Source organism: Helianthus annuus, chromosome 7, assembly GCF_002127325.2.
Source record: "Helianthus annuus cultivar XRQ/B chromosome 7, HanXRQr2.0-SUNRISE, whole genome shotgun sequence".
Lineage (NCBI taxonomy): Eukaryota > Viridiplantae > Streptophyta > Magnoliopsida > Asterales > Asteraceae > Helianthus > Helianthus annuus.
Genome location: NC_035439.2, coordinates 128,534,382 through 128,553,274, shown reverse-complemented (window position 1 = coordinate 128,553,274; position 18,893 = coordinate 128,534,382). Strand labels below are relative to the sequence as shown.

General features: G+C 33.0%; 1 protein-coding gene across 1 annotated transcript; it reads left to right on the top strand.

Moving 5' to 3' along the window:
- Nucleotides 1-6,390: 6,390 nt before the first annotated feature.
- On the top strand, nt 6,391-18,471 carry LOC110928419. The gene is made up of 23 exons (XM_035975024.1): nt 6,391-6,543; nt 6,635-6,649; nt 6,808-6,898; nt 7,017-7,116; nt 7,214-7,338; nt 7,435-7,519; nt 7,599-7,734; nt 7,833-7,985; nt 8,154-8,273; nt 8,386-8,493; nt 12,681-12,743; nt 12,826-13,020; nt 14,033-14,105; nt 14,204-14,242; nt 14,327-14,536; nt 14,647-14,823; nt 15,034-15,072; nt 15,224-15,484; nt 15,569-15,712; nt 15,840-16,278; nt 16,386-16,621; nt 17,256-17,924; nt 18,032-18,471. The coding sequence occupies exons 1-23, from the start codon at nt 6,391-6,393 to the stop codon at nt 18,469-18,471; spliced, it is 4,071 nt and encodes a 1,356-aa protein (XP_035830917.1).
- Nucleotides 18,472-18,893: the final 422 nt, after the last annotated feature.

Below are 18,893 nucleotides of genomic sequence, written 5' to 3'. Positions count from 1 at the left end.
GTCTTGGTAAAATGGACCGAGTGACCCTTGTCGCAGACTTGTGACACGCTCATAAGATTGTGTTTAAGCTGCTCCACATAGTTCACTTTGTCCAGTGTGATCTTCCCATTGGTCACCTTTCCTCGTCCAGTAATTCTACCACCTTTCGCACCCGCAAAATTTACTTGTCCTCCATCATATTCTTCAAACTCAGTCAACAATCTCGCATCCCCCGTCATGTGCCTAGAGCAGCCACTATCAACATACCACAAGTTGATAATCCTCCTTAGCAGCTCCTGCACACACCAACCAAGAAATTAGTTAGATTGGGGGACCCAAGCCTTAATGGTCTTGGGTCGTCCAAATTCACCAAACACCAGAACATCCATCCAATATCCATTACTCCTAACTGGAGTCTTGGATCTCAGACCTGTTGGAATTTGATTTTGATTTCCACTAGGTCTTTGGTCCTGAGGGTTCCTATGTGTGTTTGGACTATTTGACCTTTGAAAATTTTGATTTTGATTCCAATAAGCATTATTATTGTAATTTCTAAAGCCATTGTTATAAAAATTTCGACCACCATTATTTTGGTAGCGATTTTGATATTGACCTTGACTTCTGAAATTATTTGTATTTTATTGTTCATTCTTGGTGAACTGCTTCTAGGTCTCTCAAATCTGCCTGGTGGAGATCTAGGCTGAAATCTAGGTTGATTTCTTTGAAAACGAGGAACTTGTGGAGTTCCTTTTTCAGCCTTATCCTCACCAATACCAACTTTCTCTGGTTGCTTAGGAGCAGATGACTTTGGAGAGTTGGACTCTCTCTCCTGCTTATCACCACTTTTCTCTGGTGACTTTTCTCTCTTCCTCTCATTTACTTGTGCTTCATTCTTTTTGTTAGGACAGCAGCTAGCTACATGTCCTTTGGTGTGACATTTGAAGCACGACATCCTTTTCGAAGACTTCTTATCTGAAGCCTTTGAACTAGATTCAAGCTTTGATGATGATGCTTTAGAAGAATCTGGTTCAGTTTGCTTAGTTTCAGAATTTTCTTTCTTCTTGTTTTTAGCAAACTCTACATTAGATTCGTTTTCAATAACAGCCGTTTCGTTTTTCATGTCACTTCCTTGAACAAAATTAATCTGTTTAATAACAGTTGGATTCTTATTCTTAGGATGTGAAGTTTTCTTTTTCAAAACTGGTTTGCTGTTATCATTCTTCTTAGCATCATCACACGCAGACTCATCACCTCGACTTGCTGTGGAACTACTTGGTGCTGTTGACATGAAATTGGTTAGCTCATCTTCATCAGGTAGAAATGAATAATCATGACTAAGAGGAGGTGGGACTTCATTAAAGCCTTGGAATCCCACACTAGTCTTGTCATTACTCTTCTTTAACCCACCCATCATATGTTTCATAACAAAAGTAGAATCCCTGAATTGACCCAATTTCTTTTCAAGTTCAACAATTTTGAGTTATGCATCTGACAACTCTTTGTTTTTATCAGAAATCTCTTTTGTTTTCTCAGCCATCATGTCATGAGCTAAGTCTATGACTTGAAGTTTTTCATTTAGTTTGCAGGTTAAAGAATCAATTTCAGTTTCATAACCTTTAATTTTCTTCAAGTATAGAGATTCATTTCTTTTAGCGAAAAAGTTTGATTCTTTTATGTTAGACATTTCGCTTACCAAACTTTGGTTGTGTGTGGACAACCTGTCAACTTCACCCTGTAGTTCACGGCATTTCAAACACACAGAATTAGACTTTACCTCTCCTGTTTGTTTGTCAAGGTTGGCCATTAGAGCCGCAAGCTGAGCTTCCATTCTCTTGTACTTAGCATCCTTTTCTTTAGTTTCTCTTTCATGGTCAGACTTTTGCTTTTCATCTTCAGCAGCGACTGATGTCTGATCACCCATCTTTTCTTCAGCTTGATTCTCAACCTTCACCTCAGCATCAACTTTCACTCCAGCATCTCCCTCAGTAGCTTTATCATCATCAATAGGCACTATCTCTGCCATGAATGCCTGAGTGGCATTCACATTGTCTTCTAGATGAATGCTCCAGTCATACGAACCTTCTCGTGCTGTAGAGATCAAAGCCTTTGAGCTAGAGTTGTTTGATGCATTCCTGTTGTTTGAACTCTGACTCAAGTTTTGTTGCTTTTGTTTCTGACATTCCCTAGCAAAATGCCCATAACTTTGACAATTAAAGCACCTTACTTTGGTCTTGTCAAAACCAACACTTCTCCCTACAAACTTCCTTCCTGTTCTGTTCATGAACCTTTTCACACACCTAGAAATCATAGCCATTTGCCATTGCAAATCCATCTCCTCAAGATCATCAGGGTCAATCTGATCGTAGTCTTCATCTAAAGTAGCAGGATCAGAAATCTTTCCCTGAATGTAGTTTTCATAAGAAGCAACAAACGAAGCAAGTAGAGCCAGATGCTCTTCAGCTGAGTTCACACTCATTGGCATTGACTTAGCACTACTACTCTGCTTAGAAGCTGATGGTTTCTTTGCTCCTGATGTTCCTCCTGAAGCAGCAACAAAACACACATCACCATCCTGATTCACCACAACCTGCTCATTTTCACATGATAAAAACGCAGTAGCAGAGTCGCTAGAAGCGTTGTGAGATGAAGAAGACGTAAGCCCATTGTAGACAAATGGATCTTGAACCTGATCATATCCAGTATCTTTCTTCTTCATGCTGAGCTCATAAGCTCTCAGCTTGCCAACAACCTCTTCAAGCTCTTTTGTCTCATAATCTGCTTCACCCTTGATCACGAGAGTATAGATATCCCACTTGGTAGGCAAAGCATCTAGCAGCTTGTCATTCTTCTCTACGTCAGTATAGCAATCGATCTCATAATTTTCCATTTCTGACATCAGATGGTAGTAACGAGTGATGACGTCTTCAAGTGACTCATGCTTCATGTACTTGAAAACAGCAAACTGCTTCTTCAGTAGATCAATCTTGTTTTTCTTGACATCAGCATTTCCAGCGTATCTTTTCTCCAAAGCATCCCACATATCCTTTGAGTTAGTGTACTTCTTGAAGGTATGCTTGATGCTATCAGGTAGCGACATTTTGATTGCAGCCAAGGCTCTCTTTTCAGCCTCATACATCTTTTTGTCATTATCTTGCATGTTAACATAAGCTGTTCTTCGTGGTCTGCCCTCAAAGTCATGTGTAGGGTTCGTATACCCATCTTCAATGCATATCCACATGCGCGTATCCTGATATTCAATGAAGGACTGAAAACGATCCTTCCATGTCAGATAGTTTTCCACCTTCATCATCTTAGGTGGTTTGTTGGTAGTGCCAACCTCATGCTCCATCTTCAATAGCTCATTCAAACTAGACATGTTCGACATTTTTAACGTAACAGACTGATAAAACCGTACAAAATTTTCCGAAAACAGTGGTTATCAAATTACACCGTTAGAATCGTCTCGAAAAGACGAGTCCAGTGATATATAATGTCAAAAACCGAATTCGGGATTTTCCAGACTTTTTTTTTATTTTTTTATTTTTTATTTTTTAATTTTTTTTATTTATTTTTTTTTGTCCTAAAAATCCAAGGAATCTAACGGCGCAAACGGTTCTGTCAAACGAGCTACGGATCAAATTCTATTTGCAAAACACTGAAATTTTATCAACGCTTGCTAGAAAATGTTCCACCTTTTTAATTTGCTGGATTTTAAATATGCTGGTAAATTCGCTGGGTGATCACTTAAATTCGCTGGTCTTATACTTGTTCAATTTCGCTGATCAAAGTTCAAAGGTTCGCAGGTCAAATTCGCTGTTCAAGTTCGCTAGACAGATTCGCTGGTTTAGTTCGCGATTACGACGACTGGTAAAGTCGCCGAAAAACCATAATAATTTCGCTGTGAAAACTATACGGTTACCAAAGTCGCCTTTGGATTTAACTTCGCCGATCACCGAGGTACTCAGTCACAAAATCGCTGGAGAGTTAATTTCGCTGATCAGTCAACGAAATTGATCAAATTCGCCAGATAAATCTGGAAACTTGATCTGTTCGAAAATTGTGAAGATTTTTCTGATTCTCCTAACAACTTCCTGCAAAATCAAAGCAGCAAATCAGCAAAAGAATTTCGAAAATTTATCAAGAACTGATTGAATAAACTCAAGAACACGAAGAACAGTCTTCGAATCTTCAAGTCTATCAGCCGAAAACTTTTCCAGAATCAACCGAATCTTTCCAGAAATCCTGCAAACCACCAAACAAACAAACCAGAAGATCAAAATAGCCAAAATATTTCGAAAATTTTTTCAAACCAACACAAAAATTTCGAAAATTTTATAAATCCTAATTTTCAGGTTTAACAAAAAAATCGAAATCACTCCCTGTTTCTGCAGCAAACAATTCTGAACCGAGCCTTCTTCAAGAGCCTAACGCTCTGATACCAATTGTAGGTCCCCTTGAGTCTTATGGATCTTCACAGAATCGTCTTTCCAATCAAGAGTGCGGAATCCTCTTGATCAGAATAAGCAGAAATCGTAGAAACAGAAATCACTTTCAATCCGGATCTTTATTGATTATCTATCAAACTGATTACAATCAATCAAGATCCCTAACAACCCTAATTTCGTCCAAGCAGTATAAGCTCTCACGAATTCTCTCCAGCAACTGTTTTTGGCTGATTAACCTAAACCCTAAAGTCTAACCTTGTTTATATAACACAAGGTTTACTATTTGGGCTAGGGTTTGCAACATGGGCAAGCCCAATTCGTTTCCCCTTGACCCAAATGGGTTTAGTTTAGCCCAAACTCAAATATCTCACTAATACAAAGCTAAACCCGCTAACTGTTTATCGTTTAACTAATTACAAGATATCCAAAGACCAAATCTAAGCTGTTGTCACAAATATGCACCAACAAATATAAACCGCCACTTTTTTTAAAACTTTTTCTAAAAATAAAAATTTGTATGATTTTGTTTCCTTTTTTAAATTGTATAACCGACAATATATAATTTTTTTTTAAATTCGGCTAGATTTTATAGATTTACCTCCAATTAAATTTAATTTAAGTTGTTTCCTTTTTTACACTTATGGATTTACCATTTTATTTAAGTACATAAACAGAAAAATACTTTCCATTTAAATCAATTTAAACTTTTTGTAACCTTCATTGAATGGTTAAATATCTAGAATTGAAAATTTTAGGTTCAATATGCTACTTTTGTATAAATAAAAAAGTATGGTTATTGAAATAAAAAATTTTGAAATTAAAATTTTGATTTTATTAAACTTGTGTTTGAAATTTTCACCAAATTTTTTTATTACTATTTATAAGTAAGTTAAATCAGTTATGTAGGAATGTATTATGTAAGCTACATAAATTGAGTTTTTGATTGCATAAATTAGAAAGTACACATTATTCATAGATTAAACAATGAAACAATTAAAATGTTTTCTAATATACAGTATAAATAAGTATATCAAATTGTTTTTTTAATTTTAATGTTTCAGTTTTTAAATTCTAAAATATTTCTGGCCGTTTTTTTTAGATTTTAATAAAACATTCTTAGGGTTGTTTTATTTAAATTTGGAAAGTAAAAACAGATGTCAAACTTTTATATGGAAGTTTTTTAAAAACCGCTGCTGTCATATAATATTTTGACTTTAAACAATAATTTTTTAAAACCATTACAATCATGCCATATTTAATTAATCAATTAACTTTAAAGAAAAAATTCCGAAATTAACTACAACCTATTACAAAAAAAAATCCAAACAACCGTATCCTAAATTTTAAGTAAATCTTTAATTTTCTTTGTTAAAAGATCCAATGTAAACTACACCCATTAATGAATTTTTTAAAAATTATGAAATAAACTACAGATTTATTATAATTTCAAGTTATTGGTTATATTTTCTTATTCTTTTGGTCACAAACCTAACTTTTTGGATCTTTTTACACTTTGAGTTTACCTTTTTAATATTAAATTTGATGTATCTTATGTGGTTATTTTTTTGTGTGGTATTGCATTTTGTGTTGTTAGCATGCATTGCTGTAGAGTGTAGTTTATACTGTATTTTTTTGAGTTAATGTTGCATATGTTGTTTGTCTATTTTTTTGTATCTATAAGTTGTTTTAAATAAATGATTTTTGTTTCATTTTTTTAGGTAATGGAAGAATTTGGTGCCTAATCTTTTTGAGATTTGTAGTTTTTTTAGAAATTTAAATCCATTTCTAAAAATGCTAATCTGTTTAATTTTGGTAACAATTTTTAATATAAATAAACCGATTTTTCAACTTTACAAAAATAACTAATCGAAATTTGTATATATGTTTACTTAATTCATTCATTTGATTCAATTACAAATCATTTTCTAACATCAATCATCTATATTCGGCTCATATCTCTTAACCAATGGATGAAAACACTGTTACTTTCTTAAACAATCTTGATTGGAGATCCAAGCTGTTTACCATCAAGGTCAAGGTGTTAAGACTTTGGATTCGTGTGAATCCAAAGAGAGAAGGAGAAACCCTTGGTATTGAAATGGTGGTCATGGATGAGCAGGTTGGTTTGAATGTCATTTGCTTTTTAAAATGTAGCTTAATTTTTATATTGTTGTTTATACTAACCACTTTTAATTTGTGTTTTTGATTAGGGTACCAGGATGCAGGCAACTGTTTGGAGCAAGTTTATGAAAAAATATGAAATTTTGCTTAATGAAAATGAGTCTTATTACATTTATAAATCTCAACTGTCATTAAGTCAACTTTCAAACACTTTGACAAAGAACATGCTATTAGCTTAAACTTTGAAACATCTGTTAAAAAGTGTGAGAACTTTGATGGAAGTGTATATGGTATTCGGTTAGCATCATTTGAGTCCATTAAAGCCGGTGAAGTCGATGTCAAGTATCGAGTTGGTTTATACTTCATCATATATAACAACAACATCCGAAATTAAAAAATATATAAATATAGATTATTTTTTTAATTTTTTTTTGTGTTGATTACATTTCTTATTAATCAATTTTTTTTCAGATTATATTGGATATGTAGATGAGTGGTCTGAACCAGAAATGACCAAAACGAAGATGGGAAAAGATAGCAAATTCATGAACTTGCAATTGCTGGATGAAGAGTCTGTTTATTAAATGCTAATTTAATTTCATTGGAACTTTAGTATTATATTTTTTTTACATGATATCCTCTGATGTGTTTAATTTCTATTTATGTAGGGGTATCAAGTTAAACTGCACTTTATGGGATGAGTACTGCGATGAGATGTTTGGTTACATTCAGAGCCATAAAGAAGTTCATGTTGTTCTGCTTGTGCAGTTTGGTAGTTTCAACAAGTATAAAGGTATTCACTGTTTATAAACTTTGTTAATTTTATTTAAATTTTTATATGATTTACGAAATTGAATATCCTAATGTATGATATTAATTTTTTACACAGGGAAGACAACGCTATCTAATGCTTTCCATATAACAAGGCTATTTATCAATGCTGACATAGAGGAGATTCGTTCATTCAGAACCAAGTAAACAATTTATAAAATAATATGAACTACTTATTGATGATGTTGTTAACTTTTTTTTTGCTTATATTTTTGTAAACAGGTTTGTTGAGAAGATATGTAAAACATCCTCTGATGGTCAGAAATCAATTGGTTCATCTGGAAGCACAAGTGTTGCGGATGATTTTTTAGTGAAGCATCCTTTTTCCAATTTCCGTGATATTACGCTCTTGGATAAGGTTTATGTCTACTTTTTAATATTTTAAATAAATACATTAAACAAAATTGTTTAAAAAAGTTTATATTTATAACTCTATTTTCTTACATTTAATTTCAGCCTTGTGAGGTCATAGTTCTTGGTACGATCATGGGTGTGGATGATAAAGATGATTGGTACTACCTTGGTTGTGAGGAGTGCAATCGGAAGGTGGAGACAACTTTGGTCATTGAGGAGGCTGAAGACGGTGCTGAGGAACTGAAGTTTAAACAGGTTTTAGTTTGCTCAAATCCTGAATGTCCTAAAGAGGTTGTGAATGCGACACCGATGTAAGTTACTTATATTTTTTGTAGTTTTATAATATTTATGCTTATGTTATTCTACTTTACAAATGTAAATTGTATTTATTTTCTGAAATACTTTTTGTGCGTTTAGTTTTAGGATTCGATTAGAGTACAAGATTATGCAGCTATTGCCTCTTTGACTTTGTTTGACCGTGAAGCTAGAAAAATGTTGGTAATGACTGCAATTCAATTGCTTGAGAAGTCAAGAGTGGATCAGGTAACGAAGCTCCCATCCGTCTTTTTTTAAATTGTTATACAAGGTACATATTAGTAATGTCTAAATCTGATTATTATGTTTTTTTCAATAAATTTTAATTCACTTATATTAGGCATCTTTGGAAGAGAAAACCATTCCCTATCAGTTTAGAGCATTGAATGATAAAATTATGCTTTCAAGATTCAAGTTGGTCAAATTAATATTGACAACCATATTGATGGTTATGCTGTTCATAAGTTGGTGAATGATCCAGCAATAACTGAATCGTTGGAGAGCCAAGTTCCAGCTGAATAGGTTAAGTCATACAAACCTTTTAATTAAATATATGTTAGAAATTTATTATTCCTAGCCTTATTATTTTATAAATTGCAGGGTGTGGACGAGGCGGCTGCTGTCACACCCTGTCTTTTGCGAAAGCGTGATTATGTGTGACTTACTTAATATCATTGCATTCAATCATAACAACAACTAAATGATAAAAACCATAGATGGTCATCCATTAGGTAAGTTTAAAAACATCACAAACATCATCGTTTAAACATAGACTTCAAATTTAAGTTTTACAAATCATACGAATTGTTTAGAGTTCCAGAAGGACTCATCAAAAGACTCTAAATAAAATCAAGCTTTGGTAGATGTGTCTCGTCCAGGAATAAGACACACTAACCAAACCCTAAGACAACGGACGTCATCCTTTATTCTTAACGCGACTTGAAACATCCAACGCCCGCCAGATCCACTTTTAATTCCCTGAAATACATGTATTTTGAAAACATCAACAAAAGTTGAGCGAGTTCATGTGTTTGTTTGTGTGTATGAATAAACCTTTGATATCATTATATGTATGTATGTTTTGTAAATCCGGGTATGAAAGCAAAACAAGGAAACAGATCGATTAATGGTTTGCATGGCCATTAACATGCGTGCAACGGCGTAGGAAGGCTCAAACCTAGCAGATTTTGTACCGGGCCTCCGGCTGTAAGACATAGTCACCTCATGGGCCAAACCCCGGTCCACATGGGTGTGGGCTCGCTATACCCAAATAGATCTATCACTCATGCCCCTCGGTCCTAACACGAGGATTAATGGTCTTAGGAGTGCGCCTACCCATTCAAATGATCTATTGTACTTTCCATAGCTAACCATACCAATTGTAATTGTTTGTAATCATTTTGCAACATGTACTTCACCCCCGAAGTTATAAAACAAAACAGTTTAAAAAAAGGGGGACATGAACTCACAGTCTTGTGTCTTCAACCACCGTAACTCAAGCTCCTTCGGGTAAACACGACTACCTACAGCGTACTATGATCTATTAGACGAGCGGGTCGTGCCTTGACTTAGAATTATTGTCTTTGAGTTACGTTTCTTCGTATCTTCGATATTATTCCAAGTTATATAATTATTTGTTAAAATGATTAATATTTTAACTTAAATTATATTTATTAAATTTTGGAATAATTGTTAAAACAATTATTTTAACTTAATACTTCCCAAGTATTTATACTTGTATATCCTTCCCAAGGATGGGTGTATTTGTATTTGCATTCTTATACTTGTATATTTTTGCCATGTATCGGGGTCATATTCCGGTGTGTATTTATACGTACGAGAATACGTATTTTTATGGTATTCATTAAGTATTCTTATACTTAATTTCGTATTAATTTTCCGGAATATTATCTTTAATAAAAGTACACCAATATATATTTCCAAAATATATATTGTAATAAATATTACTTAGAAAAATTACTTATAATTTTTCTTTTGGCAAAAATATTTGTATTTTCTCATAAGTTTCAAAAATAATATATCTTCATGTCTATCTTGAAAAATATATATATAAACTCATTTTTCTCCAAAAATGATATATTTCATATTTATTTGAGAAAATATATCTTTCACCTCAAAAATATTGTATTTCGTGTTTGTGTAAGAAAATATATATTTCTTAAAAATAATATATCTTCTAAAAATTTCAAGAAAAATATATATTAATTCTTGCCAAAAATAATATATTTTCCTTTGTAAAAAATATGACATATTCTTGTAGTAATTGTAAAAATCATATTTTCGTTTCATTGGTGTCCAAAATATTACTTACCAAAATATACTTTGTGAATAAATTTTCCGGAATATTTGTAAGTCTCATTCCATAGTTCGGTTTTCACCAATATTTTGTGTACAACTTGTATATTTATTCCTCGGAATTTTGGTAATATTTTGGATTGTAATTCTTGGTATTTTGATGTGTTATATTGTTTCATGTCCTAAAATAATATAGCTAATACACAAAGTATACAAATAATCACACACAGGGTGACTTCTAAATATATATTTTCCTAAATACATTTTTAGTCACTTTTATTTATAAAAACCAACCTCCAATACTTATATTTTTGTAACAAAAATTATGGCAAAGTTTTTGTGAGAAATTCATGGTTTAAAATACACTTGTAAATATTTGTTTAGAAATATTTTTCTAAGTGTTTAAATTTTTAGAAAATTTTGCCATAGTTTCCCCTAAAAATGGAGGTTTCCATCCTTTCAAACATATCATTTTCTTTTGTAAAAATCATCACAATCAATCCACAATCAACAATAAACAACCTTTACTTACCAATTTTTCCAAAATCATGCATAATCTACTACTTTATAAACTTGAATATCTGTAAAAATTTGTAGTAATTTACTAGTGTCATTAGTAAGCCTTGTTATCCTTTAAAGTGTGATTAGTTCTTTAAAAACTTCATTTTTGAAGAATATGGATCTTTACAACTTGTGATCATCATTTCTAAAAATGTTTCTTTATGAATTCTTCTTGTTTCACAAGTGTTTCTACACTTGTTTAACCACCAAAAATAAGGTTTGTTTATGTAAGAACCAAGATTTAGCAAGACTTATATTTTTAACTTGGTTTCTTTAGAAATCATCCATGAATCTTTAGATCTACAAGTATTACTACTCACTTTGATCATTATTTTTCAAGAAACAACTTTATTCTTTCAAGTTCATGATTCTCATGAGGATGATCCATTAACTTCTAACATGTTCATCCTCTCATCTTGCTAGATTATGTTCTTAATCATGATCTAGCAAGATCATATGATGATCAACATCATTCTCACAAACAAATCAACAATTATCAAGCATAACAACTCATATTCATCAAGATTTCTTCATTATTCATGCTTATGTTCAAGTTTACATCTTGTGATTCTTAGTGTTCTTCAAGATTATGAGTATGATTCTTCTTTTAACCACTTAAAATAGAAGTAAACTAGCAAGATCAAGGTTCTTACCACTAGCACAATGCTAGGGATGATCAAGTGAAGAAATCAAGTGGGTAAAAGCAAATAGAGAAGGTCCTTGCACTTCCGTAAGCTCCTAGCTTCCTTGTATAACCTCTAACACCTTTGTATATACTTGGAATGGTTGTAACTTGATTGAAAAATGATGATGATGGCGGTGCTTGGTTCGGCCGAGAACAAGGAGAAGAGAGGAGAGAATGGTGTGTGTTTCAAGTGTGTGTAAGAATGAGTTATGAACTTACATGTTTATTTATAATCCAATTTAAGTGTTTAACCCATGGTTGTAGTGTTCTCCAAGTGCCAACATGATCCATTATAAAATTGAAAGAAAATCCCATGTGGGTCCACATGTTGGGCCGTAAATAGGTGGTGGGGGGGGGGGTAGTAGCATAGGTTTAAACTAAGTTGGTTGATTATTAGTTGAAATCCAAGTATAAGTTAAGTGTTTTAGTTATTAGATATTTGTATGGTGTGTTATGATGTTCGGGGACCATAACTAGCTCGGTAATGTTAAAACATTGCTTCTAGTGTAAATTTGGTGTTTCGGGTAGTGTCCGGTTGGTTACCGGTTCGTTAAGGCGCTAAACTATGCAGTTTAGTGTGCTTTATGTTATTTTTTGTGACACTTTTGATTCCCGAAACTTAGGAAAGTATTCAGGACAATTTAACCATCTTTCTTCATAAAATTAGGTTGTTAAAATGCTGATTTTTGCTGAATTCAGCACTTTGGGTGAGTTTTAGGCACTTTCCGACACTTAAACTATCACTAGAAAGGCAGTTTTGTGATCCTCACTTTCCTACACACTATACTAGTGTAATACTTGGTTTCTGGCTCATTCTGTGTCTCAATACACTGTCTGTCTATGTGTTGAGTTCTGTCAGCATTTTCCTGATTTATCAAATAACTGTGCTAACTATGTTTCGTGCATCATTTGAGTCAATAAAGTTCTCATGCAATCATGTCATAACATTTAGCAATATATGATGCACATATATGCATAAAGCAGTAACCAGAAAGCAGTTAATTGTAATTCAGCACAGTCATTAAGCACTAATCATGGTTAATTAATTGTACGGATACCTGGATTTTTGACAGTTGTCACAGCTGCTGATGTTTCACTTAGTGATTTATCAACTCAAAACCCTTTTTGCTCTAAAGGTATGTATTTTAACTTAATGTTACAAAATACCAAATGCTCTAAACATGTTATATAGTTTCTAATTTTGAATATATCATACAGGATGCTGTGGATTCTATTGGTGATAGCTTCACACCCGATTGCACATCTAAAGATTGTTCTAAGACTTCGTCTGCGGAATTGAAGCGTAACCTTGCTGACGTGTATGAAGTTGAAGAAAGCACCTCTCTATCATCAACAAAGGTTAAAAAGGCTGATGTCTCGGATGTCCAAATTGATGAGGAAACGATTCTGCTGGTTCCAAAGATCGAGAAGTAGTTCATGGTTGAAGTATTTTTACCAAAAACAATTTATTTTTTTCCGAATAATTCTGCTTTGGTTTGGTTTGCGTGTTTCATTGGTTTGGATTGATTTGTCATGGTTGCTTGGTTTGTTTGTTTGTTTGTTTGTTTGTTTTTTTTTTGAAACATATGGTTGGTTGGTTTTTTTATTTGAAACATATGGTTTGTAGGTTTTAATGGTTGGTTTGGAATATTTCATATTACCTATACCCCTTTAACCTTTATCTTTTGTTATTTTATCTTTGTTTTATTCTGTTGCATGTATAAAATGTTTCCAAAAACATTTGTTTATGTTTTTGAAATTGGACATTTTTAAACTTTTATTAAAAGGGTCTAAAGGTTTTGCATGTATACATTTAGTCTTTTTTACAAACTATAATTTTTAAAACTATTAATTTTTTTTAATATTTAAATTGCAAATAAAGATTTTAGTAACCGAATTTAAGTAAATTAAATTTCTGTAATCATTATCTAATTACTATAACTGTATTTTTAAAACTTATAATATTAAATTTCATAATAAACCGCCACTTTTTTAAAATTTATCTAAAAATAAAAATTGGTATGATTTTGTTTCCTTTTTTAAATTGTATAACCAAAAATATATATAATTTAAAAAAAACTCGGACAGATTTTATAGATTTACATCCAATTAATTTTAGTTTAAATTGTTTCCTTTTTTACACATATAATCGACTTTTTTTTTTAATTTATAGTTTCCTTTTTTACAATAATTTCAAATACTATAAGAACCTCTCTTCTTATTTATAATACACACTCAATGTTTTAGACTAAAAGTTCTACACTAAATCAGAAAACTCTCTCACCGCATTCATCATTTTTGAAGTTTTGACTTTTGGTCATTTCTCATACACGTAAGTGTTATCTTTTTGTATTATACTTATACATTTAAGTTATTATAATACTTATTTTAATGCATTGTTATGTTATATATGATACAATAATAGTATATGCCTAAACTTGCAAAGCCTCAAACTTTACCTTCATTTCCACTTCCTACTGGTGTTCAACCTTCCAATAGTATGTACTTTATTTTTATTTATGTTTACAACTACAATAAAAAATGATATAATATGTAAGTATGTTACGTAATGTTAATTTTACTTAAATTTTTGCAGGTAGTGTTGGTAGAAGTCCTTTGTCTAACATTACGAATGGTAATGTTTGCAATTTTTTAGACATAAATTGAATTTTGTTTTTATAAATAGTTAAATTTTTTTTTTATGCATTTTATTCTTCAGTTGATCCTAATCAAGTTGAGCATCAAGACTATGTTGAACGTAGAAAGTTAAGGAAACTGTATTTGGATAATAAAAGAAAAAATGCAAATAATAAATCTTCCACTTCACAAAACGTCATTCGTTCATCCAACGTTTCAGTATCCGATACAAATGATTGCCGTGTCGTAACACCAATTCATTCATCCTCTTATAACAATACGATGGATGGGCGTATTTTGCCAACCACACATTTAACAAATGTTAAATTATTTGGTTTTGTAGACAGGAATTCAAGTTTTAATGTATAATTTGATAATTTATGGAGATCCATTTTTTTTCAGTTGCTTATAATGATGTTGAGCATCAAAAATCAGCTGAACGAAGAAAATCAAAGAAAGTACATTTGGATAATAAGAGACATAATGTGACTAACAAATTTTCCACTTCACAAAACGTAATTCGGTCATCCAATGTTTCAGTACCCGATACAAATGATTGCCGTGTCGTAACACCAATTCGTTATTCTCTTATATCAATACCATTGATCGACGTATCTTGCCAACCACACCTTTAACAAATCCGTACGAGGCGTATACATCAGGTTGGTGTTATTTACTTACATATTTAAATTTTATTTATTATTATTATGAGTTTGTTTTTTTTAAATAAAAAATTATGTAATACATAAACATGTTTCATACGTTAACTTAGACGTTTTTTTGTTGCAGTTGTAACTGGAAGAAGTCCATTGGCTAATATTACAAACGGTAAATTCTATAATTTTTTACACATGAAGACAGTTTTTCATTTATGATTTGTGTAACATTACAAATGGTAAATTGTTTGGTTTTTTTAGACAAGAATACAATTTTTAATGTATAATTTGATATTTTATGGTTTGCCATATATTTTTTTCAGTTGCTTCTAATGATCTTGAGCATCAACAATCAGCTGAACGAAGAAAATATAGGAAATTACATTTGGAAAATAAGAGACATAATGTGAGTAACAAATCTTCCACTTCAAAAATCGTTACTCGGTCATTCAATGTTTCAGTATCCAATACAAATGAATGCCGGATTGTAACACCAATGAGTTCATCGTCTTATATCCATACCATCGATCCACGTTGTTTACCAACCACACCTATAACAAGTCCGTCTGAAGCATCTACTTCAGGTTGGTGGTATTTATTTACGTATTTCACATTTGTTTATTTTTAATTTGACATTTTTATTATTTTTCGTTGCTATGAACATATAGGTGTCAAGAGGATACAAAGAGGTAAACAAAGGTTGTCTACTAAAGGTCGCTGCGTATATCCTGTTCCAATGGTTGATTTATCTTCCGTCGATCATATTATTCCTAAAAAAATTGTTGAAGATCCATATAAAGGCGTTTCTAACAGTAAGTACCTTACACACTCACTATGTACCTTACACACTCACTACTTTAAATTCCATTTCAAGAACGTCATTATATTAGTTTCATAACAAATAGCACAAAATGATATATTTTTAATTTTGTATAATAGATTATTTGGATCATGGTGATCAAGTAGTTGTATGTGACGTATGTAACGCTAAGTTGTGGAAAGTTGAAGCCGGAAAAGGAAGGGTTTACTTAGGAAGAAAATCTTACATGCTTTGTTGTGGTTATGGAAATGTACATCTTCCTAATTTTAAAGAGACGCGTCAGGAATATCAAAATCTTTTCAAGAGTTTAGACGACAAGAGCAAGCATTTCTTACTAAATATTCGTCGTTTTAATTCTATGTTTTCGTTCACTTCAATGGGTGGTAAAGTTGATTCGAAAATCAATAGAGGAAATTCTCCATATGTATACCGAATTAGTGGCGAGAATTATCATACACTGGGAACTCTTCTTCCTAACGAAGGTGGTGAACCAAAGTTTGCACAGCTTTACATATACAACACAGATAATGAATTCTGTAATCGCAAAACCGTATTTAGGTATCCCTGAAAACCATTTCGTTATTTATTTTTTTGATTTATTTTTGGTTTTATGTTATATAAACACTTACTGATACTTTCGCTTTTTATTTGCAACTGTATTACAGTAACTCAAAGAAACCAGCTTCTGCAACTTCTGATTTGCTTGACACTGAACTAATAGAGTACCTTAAGCTGATTTTAGATTCAAATAATCAGCTTGTGAAAACCTATAGGCATGTACGAGATCAGTTTGTTGATAATCCTCACGCTAACTTAAAATTACGGCTTAAGGCAAATAGGTCTAAAGATGGTCGTACATACAACCTACCGACATCGTCCGAAGTTGCTTCGCTTATTAGGGGTGAGCAAATTAACCACCATAACCGATAACCGAACCATAACCGAACCACTAACAACCGATAACCAATATATTATGGTTATGAAACTTTGTGTAACCGCTCAATCGGTTATGGTTATGGTTATGAAGCTTTGGTTAACTGATATAACCGAAACCGAACCGAACTTGTAATGTTAACTTCATATAATGGATTTCTGTTTTACAAAACCATATAGAGGATTTTTACTAAGATAAAAGTATGTTAGTAACAAAATGATCTTGATGTAGATGCCATTTATTTTGATAAAGAACTAAGGTGTTATGTCCATAATTTTTTTTTTGTTTGAAAATTACCTTATTAAAAAGAACCCCAAATCGGTAGTTAACCAAAAAGCTAAGTTCAAATCGTGCACAACCCTATTTATTTCAAACCTTGCTTGGTTACTTAACCGAAATTAACCAAAACCGAACCATAACCGACTTCATAACCAATTAACCGTAACCGAAGTTTGGTTATGGTTATGGTTACCAAAACTCCATAACTGAACTAGCGGTTATGGTTATGGTTAATAGTAAAAACCGAACCAAACTGACCCACACACAACCCTAGCACTTATTGTTGGAGACATTGAGGATGCTCTTGATAATCGTGACGTAGTTGTTGAGTCAAAGAAAGATGGTCTACAACGTATTAGCGAGCTTCATCCATCGTATCTCGCGCTTCAGTATCCATTGCTTTTCCCTTTTGGTGAAGATGGTTACTGGGTTGATATTCTTCATAGAGAAGGAAGGGCATCAACGAAGAAGAAAGAGTCAAAATATACAATGAGAGAGTATTTTGCTTACCATGTTCAAGATAGAGTCAGTCATTTCTCTTTGATTCTCAATGCTCGAAGACTTTTGCAACAGTTCTTGGTTGACGTGTATACGATGATTGAAAGTGAACGATTACTATTCATACGTCTGCAGCAAAATAATCTGAGATCTAAGACATATGAGAACCTTAGAAAGCTTGGACAAAATGGTAATCCAGATATGTCAAACGTTGGCACACGCGTACTACTACCGTCTTCGTTTACCGGTGGATCGCGTTATATGAGGGAGAATTATTATGATGCGATGGCCATTTGTAAATGGTTTGGCTACCCTGATTTTTTCATTAGGATCACGTGTAATCCGAAATGGCCGGAGATTAAAAGATTTCTGAAGAACACGAACATTAATCCCGAGGATAGACCGGACATTTTATGCCGATTGGTCAAAATTAAGCTTGACGCAATCATGAAAGACTTGCGAGAGAAATCTTTATTCGGCAACGCATCGGCAGGTAAGCATCCATTTAATTGAATTACTTTATTATAGTTTTTGTGCTCTGCTACGTTGATAACCAGAACTTAAAAAATTAGTATTTTAATATTAACTATCCTATTGCAGTTGTCTATACCATAGAGTTTCAGAAACGAGGTCTACCGCATGCCCATATATGTCTGTTCTTAAACGACGAAAGCAAGCTTCCTTCGGTTGAGCATGTTGACAACTTTATTTCTGCCGAGATACCAGACAACAACATAGATCCAGATCTATATACTCTTGTCAGCGACTATATGATTCACGGACCTTGTGGTGTTGCAAAACCAAATTGTCCGTGTATGGTCGACGGTAACTGTTCAAAGAATTTTCCTAAGAAGTTCTGTGATCAGACTACTCTAGATTTGAATGGTTATCCTGTCTATAGACGTGCCGATTCAGGTTTTTTTGTTGAGAAATCTGGTATTCAGCTTGATAACAGAAGCGTGGTTCCGTATAGCAAAACCCTATTGAGACGTTATCAAGCACACATTAACGTCGAATGGTGTAACCAGGTGAAGGGGTAAGGTCCCAAAAACCTCACAAAAAGGATGTAAGACCATACCACCAGCTGGCCTTTCAACCTTTTAACCTTGCGCGGCCGCGCATTGGTCTTACAAAAGGAAGGAAGAAATCAACGAGCGATAGTTGCGCGTCCAAAGGAAAACATAAAATCCTTGCGCCGTCTCCCATTGGCAAAGGGTTAAAAACCCTGAGGAACAATACTTCCGCCCAAATATCCAAACTTGGATATCGTTTTACCCAGACTTGGGATTTATGCAGCTGTATGCACACTGTAAGGTGTCACACCAGATTACAGCAGTAATCTTCTAGAAGGAATATGATCGTGCACCACCCAGACGGTTATAACCGTCTGGACACGTTTCATTACCACAAACGTTCTGAAATCACAACGATGGCATGTAATTGGAGAATGATCTCCACTTAA

What these genes read in the sequence shown, in the direction of transcription:
- LOC110928419 (XM_035975024.1), top strand. Translation starts at nt 6,391, where the DNA reads ATGGATGAAAACACTGTTACTTTCTTAAACAATCTTGATTGGAGATCC. An exon ending in AAACCCTTTTTGCTCTAAAG is followed by an intron (nt 12,744 to 12,825) that starts GTATGTATTTTA and finishes TATATCATACAG; the next exon opens with GATGCTGTGGATTCTATTGG. An exon ending in CCGTGTCGTAACACCAATTC is followed by an intron (nt 14,824 to 15,033) that starts GTTATTCTCTTA and finishes TTTTTGTTGCAG; the next exon opens with TTGTAACTGGAAGAAGTCCA.